The sequence below is a fragment of the Aethalodelphis obliquidens genome, unplaced genomic scaffold, assembly GCF_003676395.1.
Source record: "Aethalodelphis obliquidens isolate GAN/ISIS:26980383/991018 unplaced genomic scaffold, ASM367639v1 scaffold46, whole genome shotgun sequence".
Classification (NCBI taxonomy): domain Eukaryota; kingdom Metazoa; phylum Chordata; class Mammalia; order Artiodactyla; family Delphinidae; genus Aethalodelphis; species Aethalodelphis obliquidens.
Window position 1 is genome coordinate 6,984,347 of NW_020837990.1, and position 24,392 is coordinate 7,008,738.

The 24,392-nt window shown below is 44.0% G+C and overlaps 2 protein-coding genes across 8 annotated transcripts in view; one reads left to right on the forward strand and one right to left on the reverse strand.

Moving 5' to 3' along the window:
* Positions 1 to 8,699, forward strand: part of BACE1 (beta-secretase 1) — a 23,278-nt gene extending 14,579 nt beyond the window's left edge. The window contains exons 2-9 of the mRNA XM_027082232.1: positions 332 to 420; positions 1,967 to 2,183; positions 2,662 to 2,799; positions 3,504 to 3,638; positions 4,626 to 4,727; positions 5,088 to 5,237; positions 5,500 to 5,671; positions 6,538 to 8,699. Of these exons, the coding sequence (XP_026938033.1) occupies positions 332 to 420; positions 1,967 to 2,183; positions 2,662 to 2,799; positions 3,504 to 3,638; positions 4,626 to 4,727; positions 5,088 to 5,237; positions 5,500 to 5,671; positions 6,538 to 6,779 (1,245 nt within the window). The 3' untranslated portion in view covers positions 6,780 to 8,699. The remainder of the gene's footprint in view (positions 1 to 331; positions 421 to 1,966; positions 2,184 to 2,661; positions 2,800 to 3,503; positions 3,639 to 4,625; positions 4,728 to 5,087; positions 5,238 to 5,499; positions 5,672 to 6,537) is intronic.
* A 162-nt stretch (positions 8,700 to 8,861) lies between these two features.
* Positions 8,862 to 24,392, reverse strand: part of RNF214 (ring finger protein 214) — a 52,277-nt gene continuing 36,746 nt past the window's right edge. For 4 of the 7 annotated variants that reach the window (XM_027082227.1, XM_027082229.1, XM_027082226.1 and 1 more), the window contains 9 exons: positions 15,074 to 15,170; positions 14,767 to 14,855; positions 14,050 to 14,140; positions 13,748 to 13,846; positions 13,173 to 13,549; positions 12,906 to 13,038; positions 12,587 to 12,691; positions 12,216 to 12,311; positions 8,862 to 11,295 (listed from right to left, as the gene is read on the reverse strand). In XM_027082227.1, the coding sequence (XP_026938028.1) occupies positions 11,230 to 11,295; positions 12,216 to 12,311; positions 12,587 to 12,691; positions 12,906 to 13,038; positions 13,173 to 13,549; positions 13,748 to 13,846; positions 14,050 to 14,140; positions 14,767 to 14,855; positions 15,074 to 15,170 (1,153 nt within the window). In that variant the 3' untranslated portion in view covers positions 8,862 to 11,229. Of the gene's footprint in view, positions 11,296 to 12,215; positions 12,312 to 12,586; positions 12,730 to 12,905; positions 13,039 to 13,172; positions 13,550 to 13,747; positions 13,847 to 14,049; positions 14,141 to 14,766; positions 14,856 to 15,073; positions 15,171 to 24,392 lie in introns of all 7 variants that reach the window. The other 3 variants (XR_003427820.1, XM_027082228.1, XM_027082230.1) reach the window with 3 other exon arrangements.

Genomic DNA, 24,392 nt, shown 5'->3' on the forward strand with positions numbered 1-24,392 from the left:
CACACACACACACACACACACACACACACACACACACACACACACACCAGTTATATGGCTCTGATGACACAGAAAATGTTCCAATTCCGTAGAGAAGACAAAAGCAGACACAAGGTTTCTGAGGCCATGCTGAGGGCATCACAGGACCCCATGTTCTGACTGTGGTCATGGTACTAGCAGGGCCAGCCTGTCCAGTCCTGCATCTGGAAGCTTCACCCTGGACACTCCAAAGGAAGACCACATAGCTGGGGGATGGGGAGGGTACAGGACAATGAAGGGAGTGAGTCCAGGCCTCCTGTCCTAGCATCTTTCTCTCCCTTTTCTCTGACAGCTCAACATCCTGGTGGACACAGGCAGCAGTAACTTCGCAGTTGGGGCCGCCCCCCACCCTTTCCTGCACCGCTACTACCAGAGGCAGCTGTGAGTGCGGGGAGAGGAAGGGGGAAGGCTCTTCCCAAGGATCCAGGGCAAAGGAGGGTCGGGGGAGGGCTGCAGGGAGAAGGACCAGCTCCACAGAGCCTTTCTTCCTGCTGGGCAGGAGGGAGGGAAAAGAAGGCAACAGTGACCAGAAGAGAAGAGTGGAGGGGCTGGAGGGTTGAGGAGGTCAACTATGGGAAGGGTAAGTTGAGGGGCAGCCAGGAAGTGCGTCAGTTCCGAGATAGGGCAGCTTCCTGGGGGAGGGAAAGCAGGAAGGAGAGCAGCCCCAAAGCTCCCAGTGCAGTCTCGAGGTCTCCTTCTCTCTGCCTGAACTGGGAGGCCCAGGGACTCCAACCCACACCCCTCAGTGGCTCTGGTTTTCTGATGCCACCACCTAAGTCTAGGCTGAGCAGGCTGCAGTGACAGCTCCCTTCGCTGTGTCCTCGCCTGGGGGCTACTCTTGGTGGCTTTGCACGGTTCAAGGAAGGGAAGGAAGAGCCTTCCACGGCTCCACTGCCTGGCCTGATATCAGGGACTGAAAGCTAAATGCTTCCCTGCCTCCCGGGAGTTCCAGCAGCTGGACTTAGCTAACAGGTGGGAGGGAGGGTAGAAGTGGGTTTTTAAGGTAACAGAGGCAGTGAGGGATGATCTGGGAGCCCCTTTAACAGAAAAGCAGGAAGTGGCGAGAGGCCATCTAATGTCTGAGGCGTATGTGTGTGTGAAAACATGTGAGTCGAGACTGACACCCCATTCTTGGACTTCTAGGCAAATGCCAAAGGCGCCTTCTTAGGTCCCTTGCCCTTTAACTCCCCTATCTAAAGAAAGCAGTCAGGGAAGGGGGCATGGCCAGGGTCCATGAAAGGGAATTCATTCCAGCTCCTTGCCCGTGTCCCATCACTGCCCCCATCATACACACCAGCCCTGGTCAGAGGCGTGATTCCACACAGGTGGGGGTGACACATGGTGATAAGCATGTTCCATCCGAGTGGTGCGTCTTGCCTGCTCGCCCTGCTGAGGTGCCCGTGCAAACTCCTTCCTTGGAAGAATTTGCTGAAGAAGTTCCATGCTCACCCGCTTGGTACTTTCTCTACCACTCAGATGGTACCACTGGGTCCCAAGGCAGCAAGAGTCAATGGCTCCTTTTCTTTAAGGGCGTGATAAGGTCAGGGGGCGGGGAGTGGGAGATGCCCGCTAGCTGTCCCTTCAGCAGCAGCAGTCACAATACACAAAGTTAGACTTGTTCTTCCAGGGCCTGAGCTCCAGATCTAGGAATACGAGCTATGGACACAGGAGAGCGAGCTCCAGGTCTAGGAATACGAGCTATGGACACGGGAGAGCGAGCGCCAGAGACAGCTCCCCACGTCTGTCTGCAAGGTCACTTATTCTGTTCCCGGTGAAGGAGCTACGGATGTTCTCTTAAGCAGCCTGACAGCATCCTGTCTTATGTAGATGACCGAGATGAGATTCGGCGTCTGGGAGTAGGTTAGATGCTGGCTTCATGTACCAGCTGTGGTTACGCACCCAACAGATCTCTGCCTGCTTTGCACAGGTCCAGTACATACCGGGACCTCCGGAAGGGCGTGTATGTGCCCTACACCCAGGGCAAGTGGGAGGGGGAGCTGGGCACCGACCTGGTGAGCATCCCCCACGGCCCCAACGTCACCGTTCGTGCCAACATCGCTGCCATCACTGAATCAGACAAGTTCTTCATCAATGGCTCCAACTGGGAGGGCATCCTGGGGCTGGCCTACGCTGAGATCGCCAGGGTGAGAGGAACAAGGGCTAGCCCTAGACACTCTGCCTGAACGTTGCACACTGCATGCTACACAGGGACGGAGTTACGGGAGAGAAGGGGAGGGAACTGAATAAGGGAGGGAAACAAATCAGTTTAAAGAATTACTTTACAGGTGGATAGGGTGGCAGTCTGAATTTCATCCCTACAGAGGGCAGAACTATGGTGACAGGTAGAGGAACAGGCTATCTTTTCTATTGACGCTAAGATCTTTAAGAATGAGAGGCCCCCGTAACTCTGAAACAGGTTAAGCAGATGGGGATCAACGATCCTACAGATCTTTCCTGTTTGCATTGCCAGTGTGTCTTGCTGTCCCTCTCTCCACCAAATCTCAGTACCTCAGGATGGTCTTTCCCAAGGAACATCCCCCAAGTTTTGCTTTTGCCCTCCCATTCCTCTTTCCATTAGGGCCCTCTGTGCGAGGATTCACTCCTTGTCTCTCTCTGTCACAGCCTGACGACTCCCTGGAGCCATTCTTTGACTCGTTGGTAAAGCAGACCCACGTGCCCAATCTCTTCTCCCTGCAGCTCTGTGGTGCTGGCTTCCCCCTCAACCAGTCGGAGGTGCTGGCCTCAGTTGGAGGGAGCATGGTGAGTAGGCCCTAGGAGAGGGGAGGCCCGGGCACTGGGCAGAGACGGGAGCACCTGCTGCCTCCCTGCCCTCTGAGGCCACACCACAGCCTCGGGCTCCACTGCTGAGAATCGAGAGAAACCTCTTCATGTTCCCCACCTCCATTTTTCTTTTTCTACCCTTTTCTTCCTTGCATTATTCCAGAAAGGACTTGAGGCTCCTATGGTAAACTTGGCAAGGATGACAGATGATTAGGAAAATTTCAAAGGAAATGAAAATAAGGCCTCTCAAGTCAAGACTGTTCAGTCTGATGATGAGAAGGCAGAGATGTAAGGAGTTTAAAAGTCTATTTATTAATTCATTTAGGACAACTGGTGAACTCTATCTCCAACAAGCAGAGAAAATAAAACTTACAACAGAAGCAAATTATCATTCACTCAACATTTATTATGCCAGTTTAGGTTTAAATAACTTTATATCAAGGGCTGTGTGATTCTGAAACAATTAAAAATCCTGGAAAGCCTTTTCCCCTGAACACATCCTTTAACACATTTAAGAAAGTATCAGTCGCTTTACGGCGTGGTTTGATTAGAAGCAGGAAGATGAGAAAGGTGATGTGCAGAGCGCCTTGCCACCCCAGAAATGACTGATCCTATGCTTGCCCTCTGGGTGACTTGTTGTCCTTCTGTGTTGGCACACGGGTACTGGCTCTTCTGCTCCCTAGATCATCGGGGGTATCGACCACTCGCTGTACATGGGCAGCCTCTGGTACACACCCATCCGGCGGGAATGGTATTACGAGGTGATCATTGTGCGGGTGGAGATCAATGGACAGGATCTGAAAATGGACTGCAAGGAGGTAATAAAACCTGGGGGAGGCAGGGAGAGGCAAGGGGGAGGCAACATCGCGTGAGGCCAGACCCCGAGTTATGAGGCTGGGAGGATGAGGTTGAGGTGCAGGACCTGCAGGAGGGTTGGGGGCTGAGCCTAGAACAGCAAGGAGCTTAATGGTCACATGGCGGGACCTGAGGTTTGGGGCTAGGGACTGGCTTAGCACTTCCCCAGAGGCTGCGTGGCATAAGGTCTGGTACGGAAAAAAGCATATCTGGACTCCGGTCACTGCCTTGCTTTATGACCTTGGGCAAGTCGTCCGCGAGGCAGTGTAACATGACGTAGTAGAAGAGTCTGGCTTCGGAGTAAGAAAGACCTGGGTTTCTAGCTCTGCTCTAGCTATGTGTCCTCAGGCAAGTTACTATTTTGTGTCTCAGTTTCCTCACCTGCAAAACAGAAGTAAAAACAGCTTTTCCAAAGACGGCGGTGAAAATAGAGAAAGTGAATAAAGTGTTTATCCCAGTGCTTGACACACAGCAAGACCCAATAATGGCAGTTAAACTATTTGGGTGTTCCTTACCTAGATTCTTCATGTATGTTAACTTAGAACAGATACAAACGTATTATGAAAAGTTAAAAGCATTATACAAGGTATTTTTATTTTCAAGATTTAGAGAATGTCTACCCACCCAAGATAATAAGAGTTAACATGTACTGACTGCTTCCTATGTGCAGGGCACAATCCTAAACACTTCAAATATATTAATTAATTTAATGCTCTTTATTTATTTAATAACTCTTTGAGGTAGGTACTATTATTATCCTCATTTTACAGATGAGGAAACTGAGGCACAGATGTTAAGTAACTTGCCCAAGGAGATCCACCTAAGAAGTGGCAAAGCCAGGATGCCAACCCAGGAAGGACCCCAAGCAGTCAGCCTCACCCCTCCAATTCTGGCCAAAGCCTGGCATCAAGAAGGCTTTTGATGTTCTAACCCTCTCTTCTCCCTCTTAGTACAACTATGACAAGAGCATCGTTGACAGTGGCACCACCAACCTTCGTCTGCCCAAGAAAGTGTTTGAAGCTGCTGTCAAATCCATCAAGGCAGCCTCCTCGGTCAGTGGGACTCAGGACAGGGGTACAAGAGATGACAGAGTGTCACAGGAAGTCTGTGAGAGGCACGTTCCTCCACAAGAGCCAAGATGTCTACCCTTAGATCCCTCTACTTAGGTCTCTTAAACAACGGTTCTCTGCTATGGGCCTCAGCTTGCTCAGCACACAGTCCCCCAGCCCAAAGTTTTGGCCTTACTCTCTTGCTCTCTTCCTCTAAGCCTTGGGTTTCGGCTGACCTTTCCCCAGTTTGGATATTTCATGGAAAAGCAAGTAAAAGGCCCAGTAAGTGTTATCTGAAAATGGGAGAGGCGAGATGGTGAAAGAGGCCGTTTCCTCATCTTTATCCTTTTCCCATCAACACAGACGGAGAAGTTCCCAGACGGTTTCTGGCTCGGGGAGCAGCTGGTGTGCTGGCAAGCAGGCACCACCCCGTGGAACATTTTCCCGGTCATCTCACTCTACCTAATGGGTGAGGTCACCAATCAGTCCTTCCGAATCACCATCCTTCCACAGGTATGTCCCTGGCCTGAATCAGTGGGATCCCAGGACGAGAACAAAGGATATATTGAGAAAGAGTGAGCAGGCATGGCTTCCTAGAACTTGGAAGACAAAATAGATGAGGATCCAGCGGTAAAGGGCTCTGGGAAAAACCAGCCTCTCGGAGCTCAGGGCTGGCAAAGGGAAGGGCAGCCTAAGGGCATCGATACCAAGAAGGCAGAGATGGGGTGAAGGGTGGAGGAAGACATACTCTCACTCTTTGCTTGCTTATCCTTAGCAATACCTGCGGCCAGTGGAAGATGTGGCCACATCCCAAGACGACTGTTACAAGTTCGCCATCTCACAGTCATCCACGGGCACTGTCATGGGAGCCGTTATCATGGAGGGCTTCTACGTTGTCTTTGATCGGGCCCGGAAACGAATTGGCTTTGCTGTCAGTGCTTGCCATGGTGAGAGCACCAGGGACGAGGCTGTGGGGTCAGTCTATCCCCGTTCTCCCTGTCCAGTGGTGAGGGTACCCGGGCCCCTGTCAGTCTGGGAGGGAGTAACAGTTGCCTCAAGCCAGAGTCCACGTATTGTGTAAAAGCTAGTGTCGGTGCTTGTGCTTTTTTTTTTTTTTTTTGTGGTTCGCGGGCCTCTCACTGTTGGGGCCTCTCCCGTTGCGGAGCACAGGCTCCGGACGTGCAGGCTCAGCGGCCATGGCTCACGGGCCCAGCCGCTCCGCGGCATGTGGGATCTTCCCAGACCGGGGCACGAACCCACGTCCCCTGCATCGGCAGGCGGACTCTCAACCGCTGCGCCACCAGGGAAGCCCCGGTGCTTGTGGTTTTTTTGTATCGCCTGGCATGCTGACCCCTGCCTGGACTGGCAACCTCTGTTGGAGACCCAGAACAGCAAGAGCTGCCTCGGCACCTTGGGAAGCTCTAGATCCAAGGGTGGCAGGCTGGCCTATCGTGACCCTGTCAGCTGCCGTATGCCGAGGTTGAATGCTACTGGCAGGGTCTTGCAACTGAATTTCAGCAGGAGCAGGTGAGTTTACTAGGTATATGTAGGGCTGGCTTTTTGGTCAGCTTAGAATGACTGACTTTTAGGGCCCTGTCCTATTGGACAGGTAGACAGGAAAGGGTTGTTGTCCCCAGTGACCTGGAGGAGAGCCATGCCTCCACGTAGCAACGGCTTTCTGTCCTGCTCCTAAACATCTCCCAGGAGGGAGACTCTACGGCCTCCTCAGGGCCAGTTTCAAGGCCTGTCCCGGGAAGTTCTTTTGGGTGTGTGATCCAAACTGCTCTGTGACTCACATCTGCCCTTTCTCCAGTGCACGATGAGTTCAGGACAGCAGCGGTAGAAGGTCCTTTTGTCACCCTGGACATGGAAGACTGTGGCTACAACATCCCACAGACAGATGAATCGACCCTCATGACCATAGCCTATGTCATGGCTGCCATCTGCGCCCTCTTCATGCTGCCCCTCTGCCTCATGGTGTGTCAGTGGCGCTGCCTCCGCTGCCTGCGCCATCAGCACGATGACTTTGCTGATGACATCTCCCTGCTGAAGTGAGGAGTCCCACGGGCAGAAGAGAGAGATCCCCCTGGACCACATCTGGTGGTTCGCTCTGGTCACAAGGAGGAGACACAGATGGCACCTGTGGCCAGAGCACCTCAAGACCCTCACCCACCCACAAATGCCTCTGCCTTGACAGAAAAGGAAAAGCTGGCAAGGTGGGTTGCAGGGACTGCACCTGTAGGAACCAGGAGAGGGAAGAAAGAAGTGCTCTGATGGCGGGAATACCCTTGGTCACCTCAAACTTGAGTTGGGAAATTCTGCTGCTTGAAACTTCAGCCCTGAGCCTTTGTCCACCATCCCTTTAGATTCTCCAACCCAAAGTATTCTTCTTTTCTTAGTTCCAGAAGTAAGGTGACCCCAGTGTGTGTCTCTGCAGTACCCTAGCAGAGAAAGGGCCAATCTTGTTTCCCTGCTGGCCACAGTCAGCGGGAATGGACGCACCGTTTGCTGTTTGCTTTAGAGATAGGGACTGTATAGACAAGCCTATAACATTGGTGCAAAGACTGCCTCTTGAATTAAAAAATAATTTAAAAATAATTTGTACAAATAATTTGTACAAATGGGGGTGGCTGGACGAGGAGAAGGAGAGGGAGTGCAAAGACAGGGAAGCTGGGATCAAAGCGAGGCAAGGCCAGAACATGACCGCTCGCCAGTCCCAGTTTTAGACGGCATCTCCAAGATAAGAATCCCACCTTCTAAGATGGGTGTTGCTTCCCAATGTCTTCTTTTCTGTGGTTGCAGCCTGACCAAAAGTGCGATGGGAAGGAGGGCTTCTCTAGCCAAAAAGCTCTTTTTAACTCTCTTAAAGGAAAAGTGCCCACTAAAACGTTCCGTCTAACAAATGAATTTCTACCTTATTAATTCTTGTCCCTACCTGAACCTTCTACCGTACACGTGACTGGTAGCACTGAAACATCCCCAACCCTGGAAGCCCCAGGTGCCCTATGGGAAAGCAGCTGGAATAGAGCAAATATAACAGGGCTGCACTTTGTCTTCCTGGCTACCTGTTCACCCCCTCCCCCAGTCCTATTTCTCCAGAGCTTTGTAGCTGAGGTGCTAAGAATAGATAGGAAACCTCTCCTATCTAATCCTTGAAAGCAGACTCTTGAAGATTCATTCAACAGGGATAGAGTTGATGCCCTATACCCCCTGCCTGGAGTTCCTCCTGTTCAGCTGTAAGTGGTAGTAAGATCTTGACATAATACAGAGCAGTTTCGCTGCCTTCTCCCTGTCTCTAAGGTCTCCCTCATTTATTCGGCTAAGGCATCCCACAGTGGCACTAGTATTATACCAAGAATGTCAGGAACACAGGCTTTCTGGCTCCACCAGCATCGCATTCAGTATCAAGGCTGCGTGGAAAAAGGATGACAGCCTCTGGGCTTCCTAATTCCCTTCACCACAAGAGCCCCTTGATGGAGGCCATCCTTTGCCCCTATCCTGCTCTTTATTCCCCGCTCCTAATAGTACTTGGGTACCCAGGCTGGTTCTTGGGCTAGACAGTGGGGACCAAGTTCATTCCCTCCCTATCAGTTCTAAGCCAGTCGACTATGATACCAGTGTTAATGGGAAGAGCTGAATTTTCTTACTATTCCACTGGATCCTATTCCTCTCTGGTCAACACACTGCTTCCAAGTATGGGACCCTCACAGCGTAGAATTACCTGATGAGGGAGAGGGAAATACAAAGAGGGCCTCTGGAGATCCTGGCCTCGGCCAGCTGCCCACAAGCCATAAACCAATAAAACAAGAATACTGAGTCGCAGTTTTTTTATCTGAGTCCTCTTCATTCCCACTGCACCTGGTGCTGCTTTGGCTGACGGGGAACACCCCATAACCACAGAGACTGACAGGAAGACTGGAGCCTGTCCACTTCCAGCTTGGAACTTACTGTGTAAATAAACTTCCAGAACCGCTACCGTGAAATGAAAATGCCACATTCCACTTTATAATTTCGACTCACGTTGGGGAAAACCGGTTTTTCCCCAGCTCTTTCCAGGGTATAAAAGTCAACCCCTTCCTTAGTAAGTCTCATTGTCCTATTTTTTTCTTTGAAAGAGAAAACTTATACTTATTTTTCTTTTAACAGTTTCTTCCTTTCTACCCTGAAACCGTGAACTCTGAAGTGTAAAAAAAAAATCTAGACAACAGCTTCTTCCTTGTAAAAATATGTATTCTATATTTCTATTTTTAAATTCTATGCCAGAAAAATGACTGTCCCATCTCCACTCCCTGCATCAGGGGCCTTCCCCAGGGGTCTGCACAGCTTGTACCAGTGCAGGCCAGTGGAGAGAGGGAAAAGGGAGAACAAGGGTGGCCAAAACTTAACTGTTGCTTTCGGATTGATCCTGAACAAGAAGGAGCAAAGAGCGACGATGAGTCCCGGCCCCCACGCACACCCTCCACCACACTGTCTTCCTGCTGCAGCTAGTTTCCAGGGGCTTTCACTAGGAAGCAGTTAAGCCCCCCATCCCCTCCTGTTTTCTCTTTACTCCTTTGGTGTCAAAGATTTGTAGAAAAGAAACAGGATATTTTTTAGACCCACTTCTAATTTCTATATTTTCATTGGATACTGAAAAATACTGCAAGTGGCCCAAAGGCTGCTGCAAAGTTAAGGGGAGATAAAATCTTAAGATTACAAGATAAAAAATGAATCCCCCCCCCCACCAAATGAAAAGAACAAAGGAACTGGTCTTCCATTTTGCCACATTCCCTGTTCATGATGGCTACCAAACTAGAGTCATTAATATTTCATTAACCAAAGAAAGTGGCTCATCTGACCTCTACAGTGGGGAGTACTCAGGCCATTTCCATCACCCTAAAAGATGCCAAGGAGATCCCAGGAAATCCATTTCCTTACACTGTTGCCAGTCAATAAACCGGGAAAAGTAAGACAGAGAAGAGAAAGAGTATGTTCATGAGCTGCTAGGCAAGGATGAAAGACAAGGAAGAGTAACATAAAGAGAGAGGAGAGAATTATTTGGCTCTGAAAGGAAAAATCTTTGCTACCCTCATATGTACTACTAGTGCGAGTAAGCATTTCCAGGTCCCAGAATGGGAAAAATTCACCTGTTGGTAATATAATAATATCCTTTCCTGGAGCTAATTTTTTTTTATTACTGCTTAATTTTTACTTGTTTAATTCCAAAAGAGAAGGGAGCTGAAGCCATTTCCATTAGGAGTAAAGATAAAGCGACAGGAAAGGATTCAAAGCTGTAATAGAAACGCAGCTTTCCTCGGTATAAACCTAGAAACTGGAAGTGCTCAATAAGCAGAGGTGGAAAAATGACCTCGCTCCAGACAGCTACCCACAGAACAAATGACTTATAAACCTGAAATCTAACCTCCCTTCTTCATAGCACTTTGGTCTCCATTTGTCCCAGGACAGGAAGCATGTCCCCCATAGCTTTCTTGCTTCAAAAATTCAAACCCATATCCCAAGGTCATCCTGAAAGGAATTTTGCACAGACATCTCCTCACCCCAGTGCCTGCCTGGAACTCACCCAAGGTCACCAAACAACTTGGTTGTGAACCAACTGCCTTAACCTTCAAGGGGAGGGGAGATAGCTAGACTAGAAGACCAGAAGTGAAGGGGAAGTGGTGAGGACTTCACAAGGTTGGTCTGAAGGTTGGTCTGTGAAAGCTTGATCAGAAGCCAAGTCAGTGGTGGAAAGGGACGGCTTGGCCCAGGAAAGACCTGTGGGCTATGCTAGTTTCTAAAGAGTTGACTATCCAGGAAGTAGGGTGGACAGAAGTTTGTGGAGGCATGGGGGAAACGGGACCTGGTTATGTTGTTATTCTTGGACTGTGAATTTTGCTGATGTAAACAGACTATTCTGTAAACCTAATGTCTATGTACAAATAATGAGTGTTAACACAGTAAAATGTTCAACGAAAAATCAAACTATCAGGGTTATATATTTCTTCCTCAATCAGTCTCATTTTCTCCATTTGGAGTAGGGGGGCTAGAATAGCACTGAGGCTTCCGGAGGCTTTCAATAAGCAAGGCATCTGGCTGGACAGCAGGTGAGCACCAGGGTTCAAATCGGCGTACATGAGCCTTAAGAAAATGGACTAGAGGCTGAGCCAAATCAGAGCAGGGTGGCCTTAGAGCAAGAGCAGCTTCCTAGATGGTTTTTATATTGCATCTGAAAACAGCCCTAGGCAGGAATATCATAATTTCAAGGCCAAATTAAATACCATCTTACCTACAATCTGCTTCCCCCAGAGGAACTGAAAGGTGAGGGGGACAGACCATTTCTGCATAATATACATACTTTCATTTACGAACATCTGGATACAGACTTTCTATACACACATTACCTATATAATAAAAATGTACATGGCATGAGTATATGTCACTGTATAAATATAGAGTTTTAGAAATCTTGAACCCGCGCTTCCTGTTCACATCAGTTTCTCCTCTTCTTCCTCCCCAGTCAGGTCCATCATTTAAGAGTTGGACAAAAGGGACAAGTGTCATTTGTGTTGGTCTGGGCCCAGAATTTGATACACTGGAAAGAAAGAAAGACATACCTCAGGTTCATCAGGAAAGATGGAGGGAAGGAGGGGAGAGAGCGCTGTTAAGGTTCAACAGGTCTAAGGGATGTTTACTGAGTCAGAAAAGCTCACTGGGGGACTGGAAGGGCTGCTTCACTGGCTTTTACCACCAGAAGAGTCTTCAGAGCAGGTGAACCTGATCTTGTTTTACAGGGAACATTAACAATCAGCTAATGACAGTGAGAAGCTGCTTCCTGCTGACTGTCTACAGACCTGCTCCTTCTTGCCATCTATTTAGCCTGAGATGAGCTTCCATCTCCTAATACCTATTGCCCTCAAATCTTATTCAGGATTTTCCCTTACCAAGAATTTAGATATAAATTCAGTTTCTACCTCTTAGAAAAACAAAATGAACAAAACAAAATAGTAAAAAAAAAAAAAAAATCATCCCTGGTGCTAAGAGATTTAACTCTGTCTGGTACCATCATAAAACACAGGAATAACTTGTCAGTTTGTGAAGCTAATCTCTAATAGGTCAGCCTTCCAACTATTTTATTAATGGAGTTACTAATCTCATATTCAGGTTCCCTATTCCATTCCTCTCATCTAAGCAAAGTCTCTTGGCAATGGTACGTCTGAAACAATGGTTAGATATGTATATCTTATTGTCAATTTTCCAAGGCAGCGACTATCGGTGTTCTAGTATGAACTGTTTACCCAGTCCAGTCCCCTACAGGGAATGGGGTAGAAGGAAGCTGGGAGAGCCTAGCTGCCAGTATTCTGAATTCTGCTGACATTTAAGCCACGGTTTACTGAAACCTTATGTTTAGATATTAATGATGAGCGTCAACACTGTACAATGTTCAAGAAAATTAAACGATCTCAGCTGTCAAAAAGAAAGAGTGGAAAAAAGAGGAAGGCATGCAGCACCCACCTCCTTGTGCAGCACATGGGTGCATGCCATTGGGTGCAGCTCACTGGGCTGGACAAGTTTCTGGCACATTAGACACAGTTTACAGGTGGCTGGAGCCTGTACAGCAGAGGAGGGACAGTCAAAAGAGTAAGGAACCTCTGGGCCTCCTTGCCTTATATGCCCATGATTCCATCTACTCTTTCCATGTAGCAAAAAGATTTTACACCAAAAGAAAGAAAAGTTCCAATACAGAGTACCTGCATTTTCCCAGCTGGGGCTGTCAACAACCCAGCTGAGGAGATGACGGCTTCTTCCTGCGCTCCACCTATACACCCACTCCCTCCTCACCCCCAGCTTCTCCACATCCCAGTTTTCAAAGAATAGAGTCTTACATGTGAAGACCTCCCAGGATATGAAACTTGGGCAGAAGGCAAGAACATTGGGGTACTGATTTGGGCCAATGGAGCAGGGAACAGGGCCCGGATCCGACCAAGGGGCTGTGGGCAGAAACGTTGTCACAGTGAGGGAGGAACATCTGAGAAACAGGGCATTTAACAAAGAGAAGTCATTCATTTTCCAGCACAGCAAAGGAAGAAAGCAGGCCAGATACCCCTGGCTGCAATGCTTCTTCCCACCCCAAATATTTCTGAAATCTACCTCTTCCCCAACATCTCAGCAGGTCTGAGTTCTCCGCCAAGTAGCTTTTCTTACCTGAGTGCTTGCTGCCACCCGCTCGTGCTCTGCCAGTCGCGCAGCTACCAGCTGGATCAGCTCCTCCATGGTCAGACCTGCCATGGTGGTACGTGCTGTCTTGATCTGCTGAAGAATGTTGGTCATCTGGGCCCTAAGAAAGAAAAATGTTGAGGGGGAGAGATTCTATACTACACTCATGAGGAATATCTATGAAACCTCTCCTATTTTAACCCATAAACATTTCTCTGAAAAACACTTTTAAAATTAATCCTTAAAGATACTTACTTATTGCATTGTGGAAACCGAGTAAGCAGCTTCTCCAGAATCTTCTCCAGTTTGTCTACTGGTTGGGGCCGGGTAGTTTCAGTAGAAGCCTTAACACCACCCAAGCCTGGGGGAGGTGGGATGGAGGCGGCAGGGGGCACGTGTGGACCATGGGGGCCGACAAGGGAACCCAAGCCAGGGCTATTTCTCCCATGGGAGCCAGGAAGGGGTGGGGAAGGCTGGTTGGGCTGGGAAAGGGCAGGGTTCAGGATCGGGAAAGACAAGGAACGGGGATCTGCACTGGGCATAACCATGGGCATTGTGACCTGCCCAATGGAGAAAGGCATCCGAGGAGCCAGAGAGGGACTGGGTTGAAACACCTGAAGCATGAAGTCTGTCTGCAGAGGGGACGAGGTGAAAGACAAGTGGGAGAGAAAGAAAATGAAAGTTTAGGAAACTGGAGCAGAGATCAGTGAGCAACTGTTTCTTGTACCAAATAAGGATGGTCCCGATATCTTCATAAAAAGAACAAGTGAAAGACTCTAGGCTCTGCCACCAACACACAAAGGTAGACTCCCCAAAGCCAGCACTCTTACCTCTGATGGGGGTGGAGGCAAAGTGGGAGTCGGGATCTGAGGAAGGCTGCTCAGCTTGGCTCCATTCCTCACTAGCTGGATATGACTATTAAATTGGTCCTAGAAAAGAGAAAAAAGCAAGAATTATCCTTTACTGCTAAGCAGAATGAGCCTGCCTAAAAAGAGAGCACCATCCTATATCAGGAAAGCAAGAGGAGTGGTAGGACAGGCCCTGAGAGCAATGCAAAAGGTCCTTCCCTATCACCAGAAGTGTTTAAGCACAGATTAACTCTGACTCAATGATCACGCATCACTACACTTACCCGAACATTCTTTTTCATTATCCGAACTCCATTCAGTCTTGTCTCCCACTCCTGTTTGGAACGAACTGTCTCTAGTGTTGGGGGAGTTGACCTTTCAAGAAACCAACAGTAATTTACAGAATTAAAGAAAACCCAATTCCTAACTCTCTGAGATAGCAGAACAGTAGCTGGCTAATGGGCCTGGAGAGAAGAGGTCGGAGCATGTGCAGGAGAAGGTCAAGGTTCTAAGCCGTTTGCCTCACTTTAACTCCAGCATCTTGCAAAACAAGTATTGGAGAAAGCGGACCAACCACAGAGAGAGGGCTCTTGTCTGGCTGAAAATGCCATGGGGGTCCTCCAAATTTCACGGCAGAAAGAGGAGAAATGACTGTATAGGAAACAAATCTCCAAAGACGTTTGTTATGCTTGACAGCATAAGATATGCTGTCAAGCATAAATATGCTTGACAGCATATTTCCAATTGTTTATCCAATTGGAAATAATACAATAAAAAGTACAAAACTATAAGACTGTAGAAAGGGAAGAGTCAGAGAGTGAGGAAGTTTAGAGTATGGGAAGAGAAATCACTGAACAAATTACTATCACACAGAGATGACTCCCCGTGAAGACAGAATAAGTGCCAGACTAGCTGGCCCAGGGCTTCAAAACCTAAAAAGAAATGCCTCCAAAACACAAAACTGCAGGGCCATTAAGACCCCAGAAATGGAAGGTACTTACTTGAGGTAAGTAAGGTGCAGTTCTGCCTCTTTTTCTGCTTCTTCTAGTTTCAATACCAACAACTCTTTCCGACTCTCTAGTGATAAGATCTAAGGAAACCATACACACACATACACACAAACACACACTTTATTACTTTTACGTACACAAAGCTACCCTTAGATAGTTAAAACAATGCTTAGTGGCTCTACAGTATAATACTTAAATAGCTTAGTGTACAGTATTGATACTATAACAAAAGTACACACCATCTGGAAGCCCAAAATCAAGACCTTCAACATAGCTTCAACATAGCGGCTATTCTCACCTCTGCCTTCCAGGCACGTTCTGTCTCTTCCATAATGTTCCGATTTATTTCACCATCTTGATTCTTGAGTCTATCCAGTTCCATTTCCCACACTTCTCTGTAAGGTAAGAAGCCAAGAACAAGACTTAGGAGAGAAAGACAAGCTTGCTAAGGAACACCAAGGCGAAAGTAAAACCTGAAACTGGTCTACCTAGCATGTTAGAGGAAGTGTTACTCTAAGTATTAACTATAGATATATACAAATTATGTTTAAAGTGGTCTGAAATTGCATAATCACCCTATATTTGAAAGTAAAAATGTTCACATCTCCATTTGCTAAAATAAAGTTACCCAGAACAAAGTGCGTACTTAGAACCAAAACCCACTGAAGGCAGAATGTTCTTCTATGATCCAGGAGTGCTCAAATCAAAATGGCATTCCTCTGACTCCTTGTCTTTTGGTATGGGTACTGAAGAATGTAGGACTAAACCCAAAATACTTATCCCTAAGGCAGCAATCACTAATTCACTACTAACCACACAGATACTGGCTTACTGATTTTCACACAACCTTAGCTATAGTAAACATTCTTCAAAAGGAAAAAATGTTGTCTTCATACCTCAGGACTTTTCCTTTCCATCAGTTTCCTTCATTCTTACACCAGCTCCCCAGCCCCATCCCTAGAGTGTAATATACACCCTTAGGATTAGGGTGACCAACTGTCCCAGTTTGCCCAGGGATGAGGGATTTCCCAGGATGTGGGGTGGTTGATCATTCTACTCAGGACCGAAGATGCCAACAAAGGAACAGAACCGGCAGAAGAATTTCCCTGTATTACACTTGACTGTAATGTAATGAGTTACATAGCTAAAAGCAACAGGATTACCCAGATCAGTGGACAGAATAGTATGGAAATGTGTACATTATTTTCACTGAATTTCTAAAAGGTGAAAATAAGAAGAAAAGATTGGGAAGGATTCTGTCTTAAAAAAATGTTCCCACTTTTCTACGGTGAGAGAAATAATTTTATTCATCTTCCGGTTTTTTTAGTAACCTTAAATATAATATGAAAGGAAAAAATCCACTTAACATAAGTGTTTCAGGTCCCTTTTTTCATTGTCCAGTTCTCCACACACCCCTGGCTAGCTATTTCATAAAGTACAAGTGTGTATGTCTGTGTGTCTCTTACACACACATTCATTTATTGATTCACTAACATCCGTCTGGCCCTCTGCTGACAAGGTCAACTCATGTAATAGATACAGCTAGGAGGGCATATTCTTCCTTCATCTCCATGTGTTGTCCTCTCCAAATAAACTTCCTGACAGAGGAAGAATTCTCTAATAGTTCTTTTTTTTTCTTTCTCTAACAGTTCTTTAGACAAAGGTTTATAAGTAGATGTATTTTCCTAATACAGCACATATTCCTCAAGTGAAAAAATATATGAGGAGTCAGAATCCTCTTACCATAAGAATATGTGATATACGTTGAGGGGTCAATCAGCAGTCCATTTAGCCTACTAGACACTCTGTGACGATGGGATGATTGTAGGAAAACATGGCTGCTGCTTTCTGTGAATGATGCTGTTCTTAAAGACTATCGGTGTTCATCGAACACCTCTAATTTTCATTAAATTCATTTATCAACTAGGGATTACAATTATATTAGAAAAATACTGCCACGTCCACAGGGGACATCCCACAAATTCACACACAGAAAAATCTTCTTCTTTGGGCATCTGGCAACATCTATCTCCTTGGGATCCAACAAGACAAAAGGAACTACTAGCAACCACAACAGAAATGGTTAAGGAATTCTTAAACAGTCATAAAAATGGTCAGCCTTACCATACGTTCACTAGCCTGTAAGATATGTAACAGATTTCACTTCACTAAGGGGTACTAACTGCAACCCATGCTAGAAAAAAAAAAATCAGTTGCCCATAGCAGATGCCCAAAAAATCCTTGATATAATAGAAACCACTGAGTATGTTTTAACTCTTTAAATGCTTGGTCTAATTTCTTTCAAGTCCCATGCTTCTGTTATTTTGCTTAGCTAGTTTAAAGAATCAATGGTTCCAATGAATAAATCCTACCAGACTGTACAAGTCTGACTTGTCCCAATACGTTTGCATACTTTAAAAAATTAATTTTGCTTTTCATCATGTAAATAATACAAATTATAAAAAATTTAGAAAATACAAAACAGAAAGAGTCTACTAATTCAAAACAATACATGCAAGGGCTTCCCTGGTAGCACAGTGGTTAAGAGTCCGCCTGCCAATGCAGGGGACACAGATTCAAGCCCTGGTCCGGGAAGATCCCACATGCGGCAGAGCAACTAGGCCTGTGCACCACAACTACTGAGCCTGCGAGCCACAACTACTGAGCCCACGTGCCACAACTACTGAAGCCCATGCGTCTAGAGCCTGCGCTCTGCAACAAGAGAAGCCACCGCAGTGAGAAGCCCGCGCACTGCAACAAAGAGTAGCCCCCGCTCTCTGCAACTAGAGAAAGCCCGCTCATGGCAACGAAGACCCAATGCAGCCAAAAATAAATAAATAAATTAAACAAAACAAAAAAAACATGCACCCCAATGTTCATAGCAGCACTATTTACAATAGCCAAGACATGGAAGCAACCTAAGTGTCCACTGACAGATGAATGGATAAAGAAGATGTGTATACACACACACACACACACACTGGATATTACTCAGTCATAAAAAAGAATGAAATAATGCCATTTGCAGCAACATGGATGGACCTAGAGATTACCACACTAAGTGCAGTAAGTCAGACAGAGAAAGGCAAATATCGTATGATATCACTTATATGTGGAAGCTAAAAAAAAAAAAGATACAAATGAACTTATTTACAAAACAGAAACAAACTCACAGACATAGAAAATAAACTTATGGTTACCAAAGGGGAAAGGGGGAGGGAGGGATAAATTGGGAGCTTGGGATTAACAGATACATACTACTTTATATAAAGTAGTTAAACAAGGTCCTACTGTATAGCACAGGGAACTATATTCAATATCTTGTAATAATATATAATGGAAAAGAATCTGAAAAAGAATGCCCATACATACACACACACACACACACACACACACACGTAAAACTGAATCACTTTGCTGTACACCAGAAACTAACACAACATTGTAAGCCAACAATACTTCAATTTAAAAAAAAAAAACAGAAAGAGCCTAATACAGAGGTCCCAACTCTTCTACTTACTGGTTGTATGACCCTTGACAAGTTACTTAATCTTTCTAGGCCTCAGTTTCTTCATCTGAGAAACGAGTAGGACCTACATCATGCGACTGATGGGAGAGTTCACTGAGAAAACACACATGAAGAATTTAATATGGTGCCTAGCCCATGGGAAGCATCCATCAAATTGCTCTACAATTACAATTGCTCTACCCACAAAAAAATCATTATTATACTTCTTTTCAGTCTTTTAAAATAAATTTGTATATTTATATATGCATATGTAACATATAAATCCATTATATACGCTTTTCAAACAAAAACTGTGGTTTTTATCTTACTTTTTCATCCTAATGTATTTTTCCATATCATTAAGTATTCTTCAAAACTGTGATTTTTAAGTAACTATCCATTGTACATATATCCCATTATTGATTTAGGTATTCTCTTATTTTCAATTTCACAATTATAAATATTATAATGAGCATCTATCTGTGCATGTGTACTAACATAGGTTAATGATAAAAGTAATTAGATTTGAGAGGAAGCTTCTCACAGCAGTTAAAAGCACAGCTTCTGGAGCCAAACTAAACTCACAGTTCAAACCCAGACTATTACTATCTACTATCTGTGCAACCATTGGCAAGTTACTTAACCTTTGCCTCATTTTCCTAAAGAAAAATGGGGATAATAAAATAATCTACCTCTCATACAGAGCCATTATGCAGGTTAAATGAGTTAATACATGCAGAACATATAGGACAGTCTCTGCCATATAGTAAGAACTTAAGAAATGTTAGTTATCATTTGGATGTTAGAGAAACTAAAATATGTGAATACATTTTTTTCCACCAAAAGTGGTGGTAGCAATCAGGTGATTTTAATGCAGAGAAGCAGATGATAAGTGTCTTGTGAAATATTCTCAACAGTCAAAGACAGAACTAAAAATTAAGATGTTGAGTCCTCAGCTGAAATACCTTCCTTTCAGAATATATTATACTCTAAACAAGGCAAAAGGAAACAAAACAAATACCGGTGGATGCATTAATATAGATAGGAGTTGGCCGTCCTGAATTTGAGTTAGGTTGTAAAAGTCTTTTCTCTGAACTGAAGCTAATACAAACCAATATATTGGGTGGGCCAAAAAGTTTATTTGGTTTTTTCCGTAAGATGGGTCCAGTAGCGCTTAGTTGTCTTTAACTTCATTCGAGATAATTTTGTTAGGCTGTATTGTGACTACTGTCATATCAGCATGCGTTTAAAAAAAAAACTTATCAAAATTGGTGAATTTTTGTGTAGCCATTTTAATATTGAAGATGGAAGAAAATAAGCAACATTTTCGGCATATTATGCTTTATTATTTCAAGAAAGGTAAAAACACAACTGAAACCCAAAAAAAGATTTGTGCAGTGTATGGAGAAGGTGCTGTGACTGATCAAACGTGTCAAAAGCGGTTTGCAAAGTTTCATGCTGGAGATTTCTCACTGGACGATGCTCCGGTTGGGTAGACCAGGTGAAGCGGAGAGCGATCAAATCAAGACATTAATTGAGAACAATCAATGTTATACCACTCGGGAGAGAGCCGACATGCTCAAAATATCCAAATCAAGCGCTGAAAATCATTCGCACCAAATGATTTTTGCACCACATCATTGGTTATGTTAATCACTTTGGTATTTGGGTTCCACGTAAGTTAAGCAGGAAAAAACCTCTTGACCATATTTCCACATGTGATTCTCTACTTAAACGTAACAAAAACGTTCCATTTTTAAAACAAATTGTGACAGGTGATGAAAAGTGGATACTGTACAATAAGGTGGAATGGAAGAGATCGTGGGGCAAGTGAAATGAACCACCATCAATCACATCAAAGACAGGTCTTCATCCAAAGAAGGTGATGTTGTGTATATGGTGGGATTGGAAGGGTCCTCTATTTTGAGCTCCTTCTGGAAAACCAAACGATTAATTCCAGCAAGTACTGCTCCCAATTAGACCAACTGAAAGCAGCACTCGATGAAAAACGTCCAGAATTAGTCAACAGAGAATACATAATCTTCCATCAGGATAACGCAAGACTGCTTGTTTCTTTGATGACCAGGCAAAAACCGTTACAGCTTGGCTGGGAAGTTCTGATTCATCTACCATATTCACCAGACATTGTACCTTCGGATTTCCATTTATTTCAGTCTTTACAAAATTCTCTTAATGGAAAAAATTTCAATTCCCTGGAAGACTAAAAGGTACCTGGACCAGTTCTTTGCTCAAAAAGATAAAAAGTTTTGAGAAGATGGAATTATGAAGTTGCCTGAAAAATGGCAGAAGGTAGTGGACCAAAACGGTGAATATGTTGTTCAATAAAGTTCTTGGTGAAAATGAAAAATGTGTCCTTTATTTTTATTTAAAAACCAAAGGAACTTTCTGGCCAACCCAATAGAATGAATGAGATCAGACAAAAAGAGAAAAAACTTTACCCTAAGATGCACTGCAAAGTTTTTGTTTATGAGGCTAGAGTTCTTCCTTGATTCAATTTAACTCAATATCTACCAAGCAGCACAATGTGCTACACATTTCTGCTAAAAGCTGGGGATATAAAGATGCCTAGTTCCTGCCCCGCAAGCAGCTCACAATTCAGTAACTTTCCAAGTGAACAGAAGGAACAGGAAATTCTGGGCAGATCAAACAGCATATGCAAATGCCAAAGAGAAACAGAGCACCAAGCAGAGGAAATAGTCCAGGCAGTTCAGCAGGCAAGGGATATATAAGTAGTCTGGGCTGGGATACAGATGAGAGTGTCACTAGCAGAGATAGTAGTAGAAGCCCTAGGTATGGAAGAAATAATCTAGAACAGCAGTTTGCAAAACACAGTCCATGGTCCCCAAAATCCTTTGAGGGCCTGGTCTATGAAGCAATATTAGTTTCATAATAACACTAAATTCATTTGCCTTTTTCACTCTCATTCTTTCATGAGTCTACAATGGAGTTTCCCTGAGACTACACAAAGTGTAATGAGATCATCACTCTGATGGCTAGTGGAATATATGCTTCTGTATTCTAACGTTTTCTAGCATTTTTTAAGGTAGTAGGTTTAGGGTATAATTTAAGGTATTTTCCTTCTCAGTACTTCTGTTTGTGCTCTTACAGCTATCTTTAGTTATACTTACTAATCTCATTACTATTCAATAAATCATTACTGTAATATTTCAAAGTTCACACATCAGGTAGAAACAAGTACTTTTTGTTATTTTGTTTTACAATAACACTTCAAAAATTTTTGGAAAACTCTTCTCAATTTTTAAATTATATCTAAAATGTATTATTTTAGAATTTAATTTTTTCTAAAATAAAAGAAAATTTATTTGTAATTTTTCATTTATATTTAAGAATGAATCATTGACTCCAAACAGGGAGATTAGAAGACTTACTTTTTCAACCCACAACTGCAATACACACATTTAAAGATACTAAAAAAGATGCAACTGGCCTAGAGTTATCTGACTCATGGAAAGGAAGAATCTACTCCAAAAAAACTAGGCAAAATTGTAAATATGAAACCAAAGTATGACAAGAGTCATCTTTCTCTTGACTTTATAGATGTTAATAATTTATCTTACTGTATCTTAGGCAACACAACATTTTCTAATTATATTATGCCAGTTAAGTTATAGTGACATTTTGAGATCAATCATTCAGAATTTAAAGAAAAAGTAGTTGAATATTTTAAATGCAGATGTGATGAATTCTTTACAAGTCTTAAAAATTGTTAACACCTTTCAAGCTAGAAATGAAAAAGCCACTGAAGCACCTTAGGGTAAGTTACTGTACTTCCTTAACTAGAGAAGCACGACTTGGTACAGGTGACATTGCTATATGCCTGCTGAATGAAGTCAGTAAAATAAATCATGGCAGTGCCCCTTTTTTAATGATATATTAATTCACCAAATTAAAGATTTTGCTGCAAATTTGAAGACTTGGTTAATAACTCATCTGCAGAATTGTAATTTTACTTTACAAATAGACGAATCCACAGACAAGACTAGTCTTGCTATTTTGTTTACATTCATCTAGCATTGGCACCAACTAATCACTGAAGATGAGGTCGTGTATGAATTCCTGGCAACAAACACAAGTGATGCTGACCTAATCCAAGATGAATAACTCTTTTGAATCTCATGGTTTATCTGAGAACAATTGTGTTGATACTTGCACTGCTCCTACTTGTATGAAAATTATAGTGGATACAAATATTGGCATCATACACAAATGAAGGCAGTGGCATCAAAATTATACTAGTAGTCATTGTATTCTTTACTGCCACACACTTGCAGTTGGGAGTGGGGGGGCACTTTTACTTCAGGATGCCCTTGAGGAAGCCATCAAAAGTAATAATCCTCTTAAATTTCAACTCTTAAATACATAACTGTTTAATATTCTGTTTATGAAATGCTACATGCCAAAATACAATGGTTGCCTTGAGGAAAAGCACATGTGAGACTGTTTGAGTTGAAACTTGAACTAGCCTCTTTTTTCATGAAAAATCATTTTTACTTAAAAGAACAACTGAGAAACTATGGTTATTTGAATTTGAGTACTTAGCAGACACGTTCTTGAAAAATGAACAAATTACTCTTGTTATTTCAAAGAAAACAACTGACAGTGTTTGTTGCCAACAATAACATTTGAGCTTTCAGGTAAAAATTAGAATTTTGGAAAGTCTGCATGGGCCACTGGGAGCTTGAAGGCTTCCCATTACTTAAAGACTATTCTGATGAGATCCACAGTGATATAAACAAATGTGATTCTTCTTTTTTTTTCTTTTTCTTTTTTGGGCCACACCATGCGGCATGCGGGACTTTAGTTCCCTGACCAGGGATCGAACCTGTACCCCCTGCATTGACAGCAGGGAGTCTTAACCACTGGACCATCAAGGAAGTCCCAACAAATGTGATTCTTTAAACATTGTATAATAAAATGTATCAACACTTGGAAGAGCTGCATAACTCTGAAGCAATATTTTCCAAATTATCAATGCATTGTTTTACCAAATCAATGATGGGGCCCACTCGGAACCCACGAATTGGTATAAAGATTATTTTAAGATGAAAATATTTGTGGACTTCCAGGGTGGTGCAGTGGTTAAGAATCTGCCTGCCAATGCAGGGGACACAGATTCGATCCCTGGTCTGGGAAGATCCCACATGCCACGGAGCAACTAAGCCCGTGCACCACAACTACTGAGCCTGTGCCCTAAAGCCCGTGTGCCACAACTACTGAGCCCACGTGCTGTAACTACTGAAGCCCGCACACTTAGAGCCTGTGCTCCACCACAAGAGAAGCCACCGCAATAAGCCCGTGCACCGCAACGAAGAGTAGCCTCCGCCCGCCACAACTAAAGAAAGCCTGCACAGAGCAACAAAGACCCAATGCGGCCAAAAAAATAAAAAATAAAATGAAACAACAACAAAAAGATGAAAACATTTGAGATTCAACAGACACAGGAAAGAAAGCCTTCTCAGAGCTTTCTCTAGCTAACAGCAGCAATTTCTGGGAAATAAGACTGTCCTAAACACCTCTTCAGGGCAGAGCTACTCCCAGAAGAAAGAATGTGAATAAAGCCTACCCTAAATCTCTTCTCCAGTGGAATTTTATGGCCCTGAAGGAGACAGAAAAACTATTCATACCTGTACATATAAATATTATCACAAATTTAAACTCCTGCTTGTTCTCCTGAAAACCCATTTATCCTTCCAAAAGTCCAGAAAGTGTCCTTTCTCCCCCACTTTAAGAAGTCATTTGTTCTCCCATAAGCCCCAGATTCTAACTATTCCTTTGAGCTACTCATTGCTGAATTATTTCACTATATGCATGTTGCATGCATAAACTGGGTTTTTTCTCCTTACTCTGTCCTTTGTCAGGTTAATTCACAGGCCTCAGAAACTGAACTTACTAGGATAGAGGGAAAAGGTTTTCCTTCCCTAGCCAACACAGTTAAAAGATCCACTCAAAGTGCAAGTTAAGACAATGAATTTTAATAAAACAGTACAAAATCACTGAAGTGGTTTCAGTTTCCACGATGCAACGAAACTTTAAGAAACTATCATCTGTCAAGTTTTGGAGCACTATC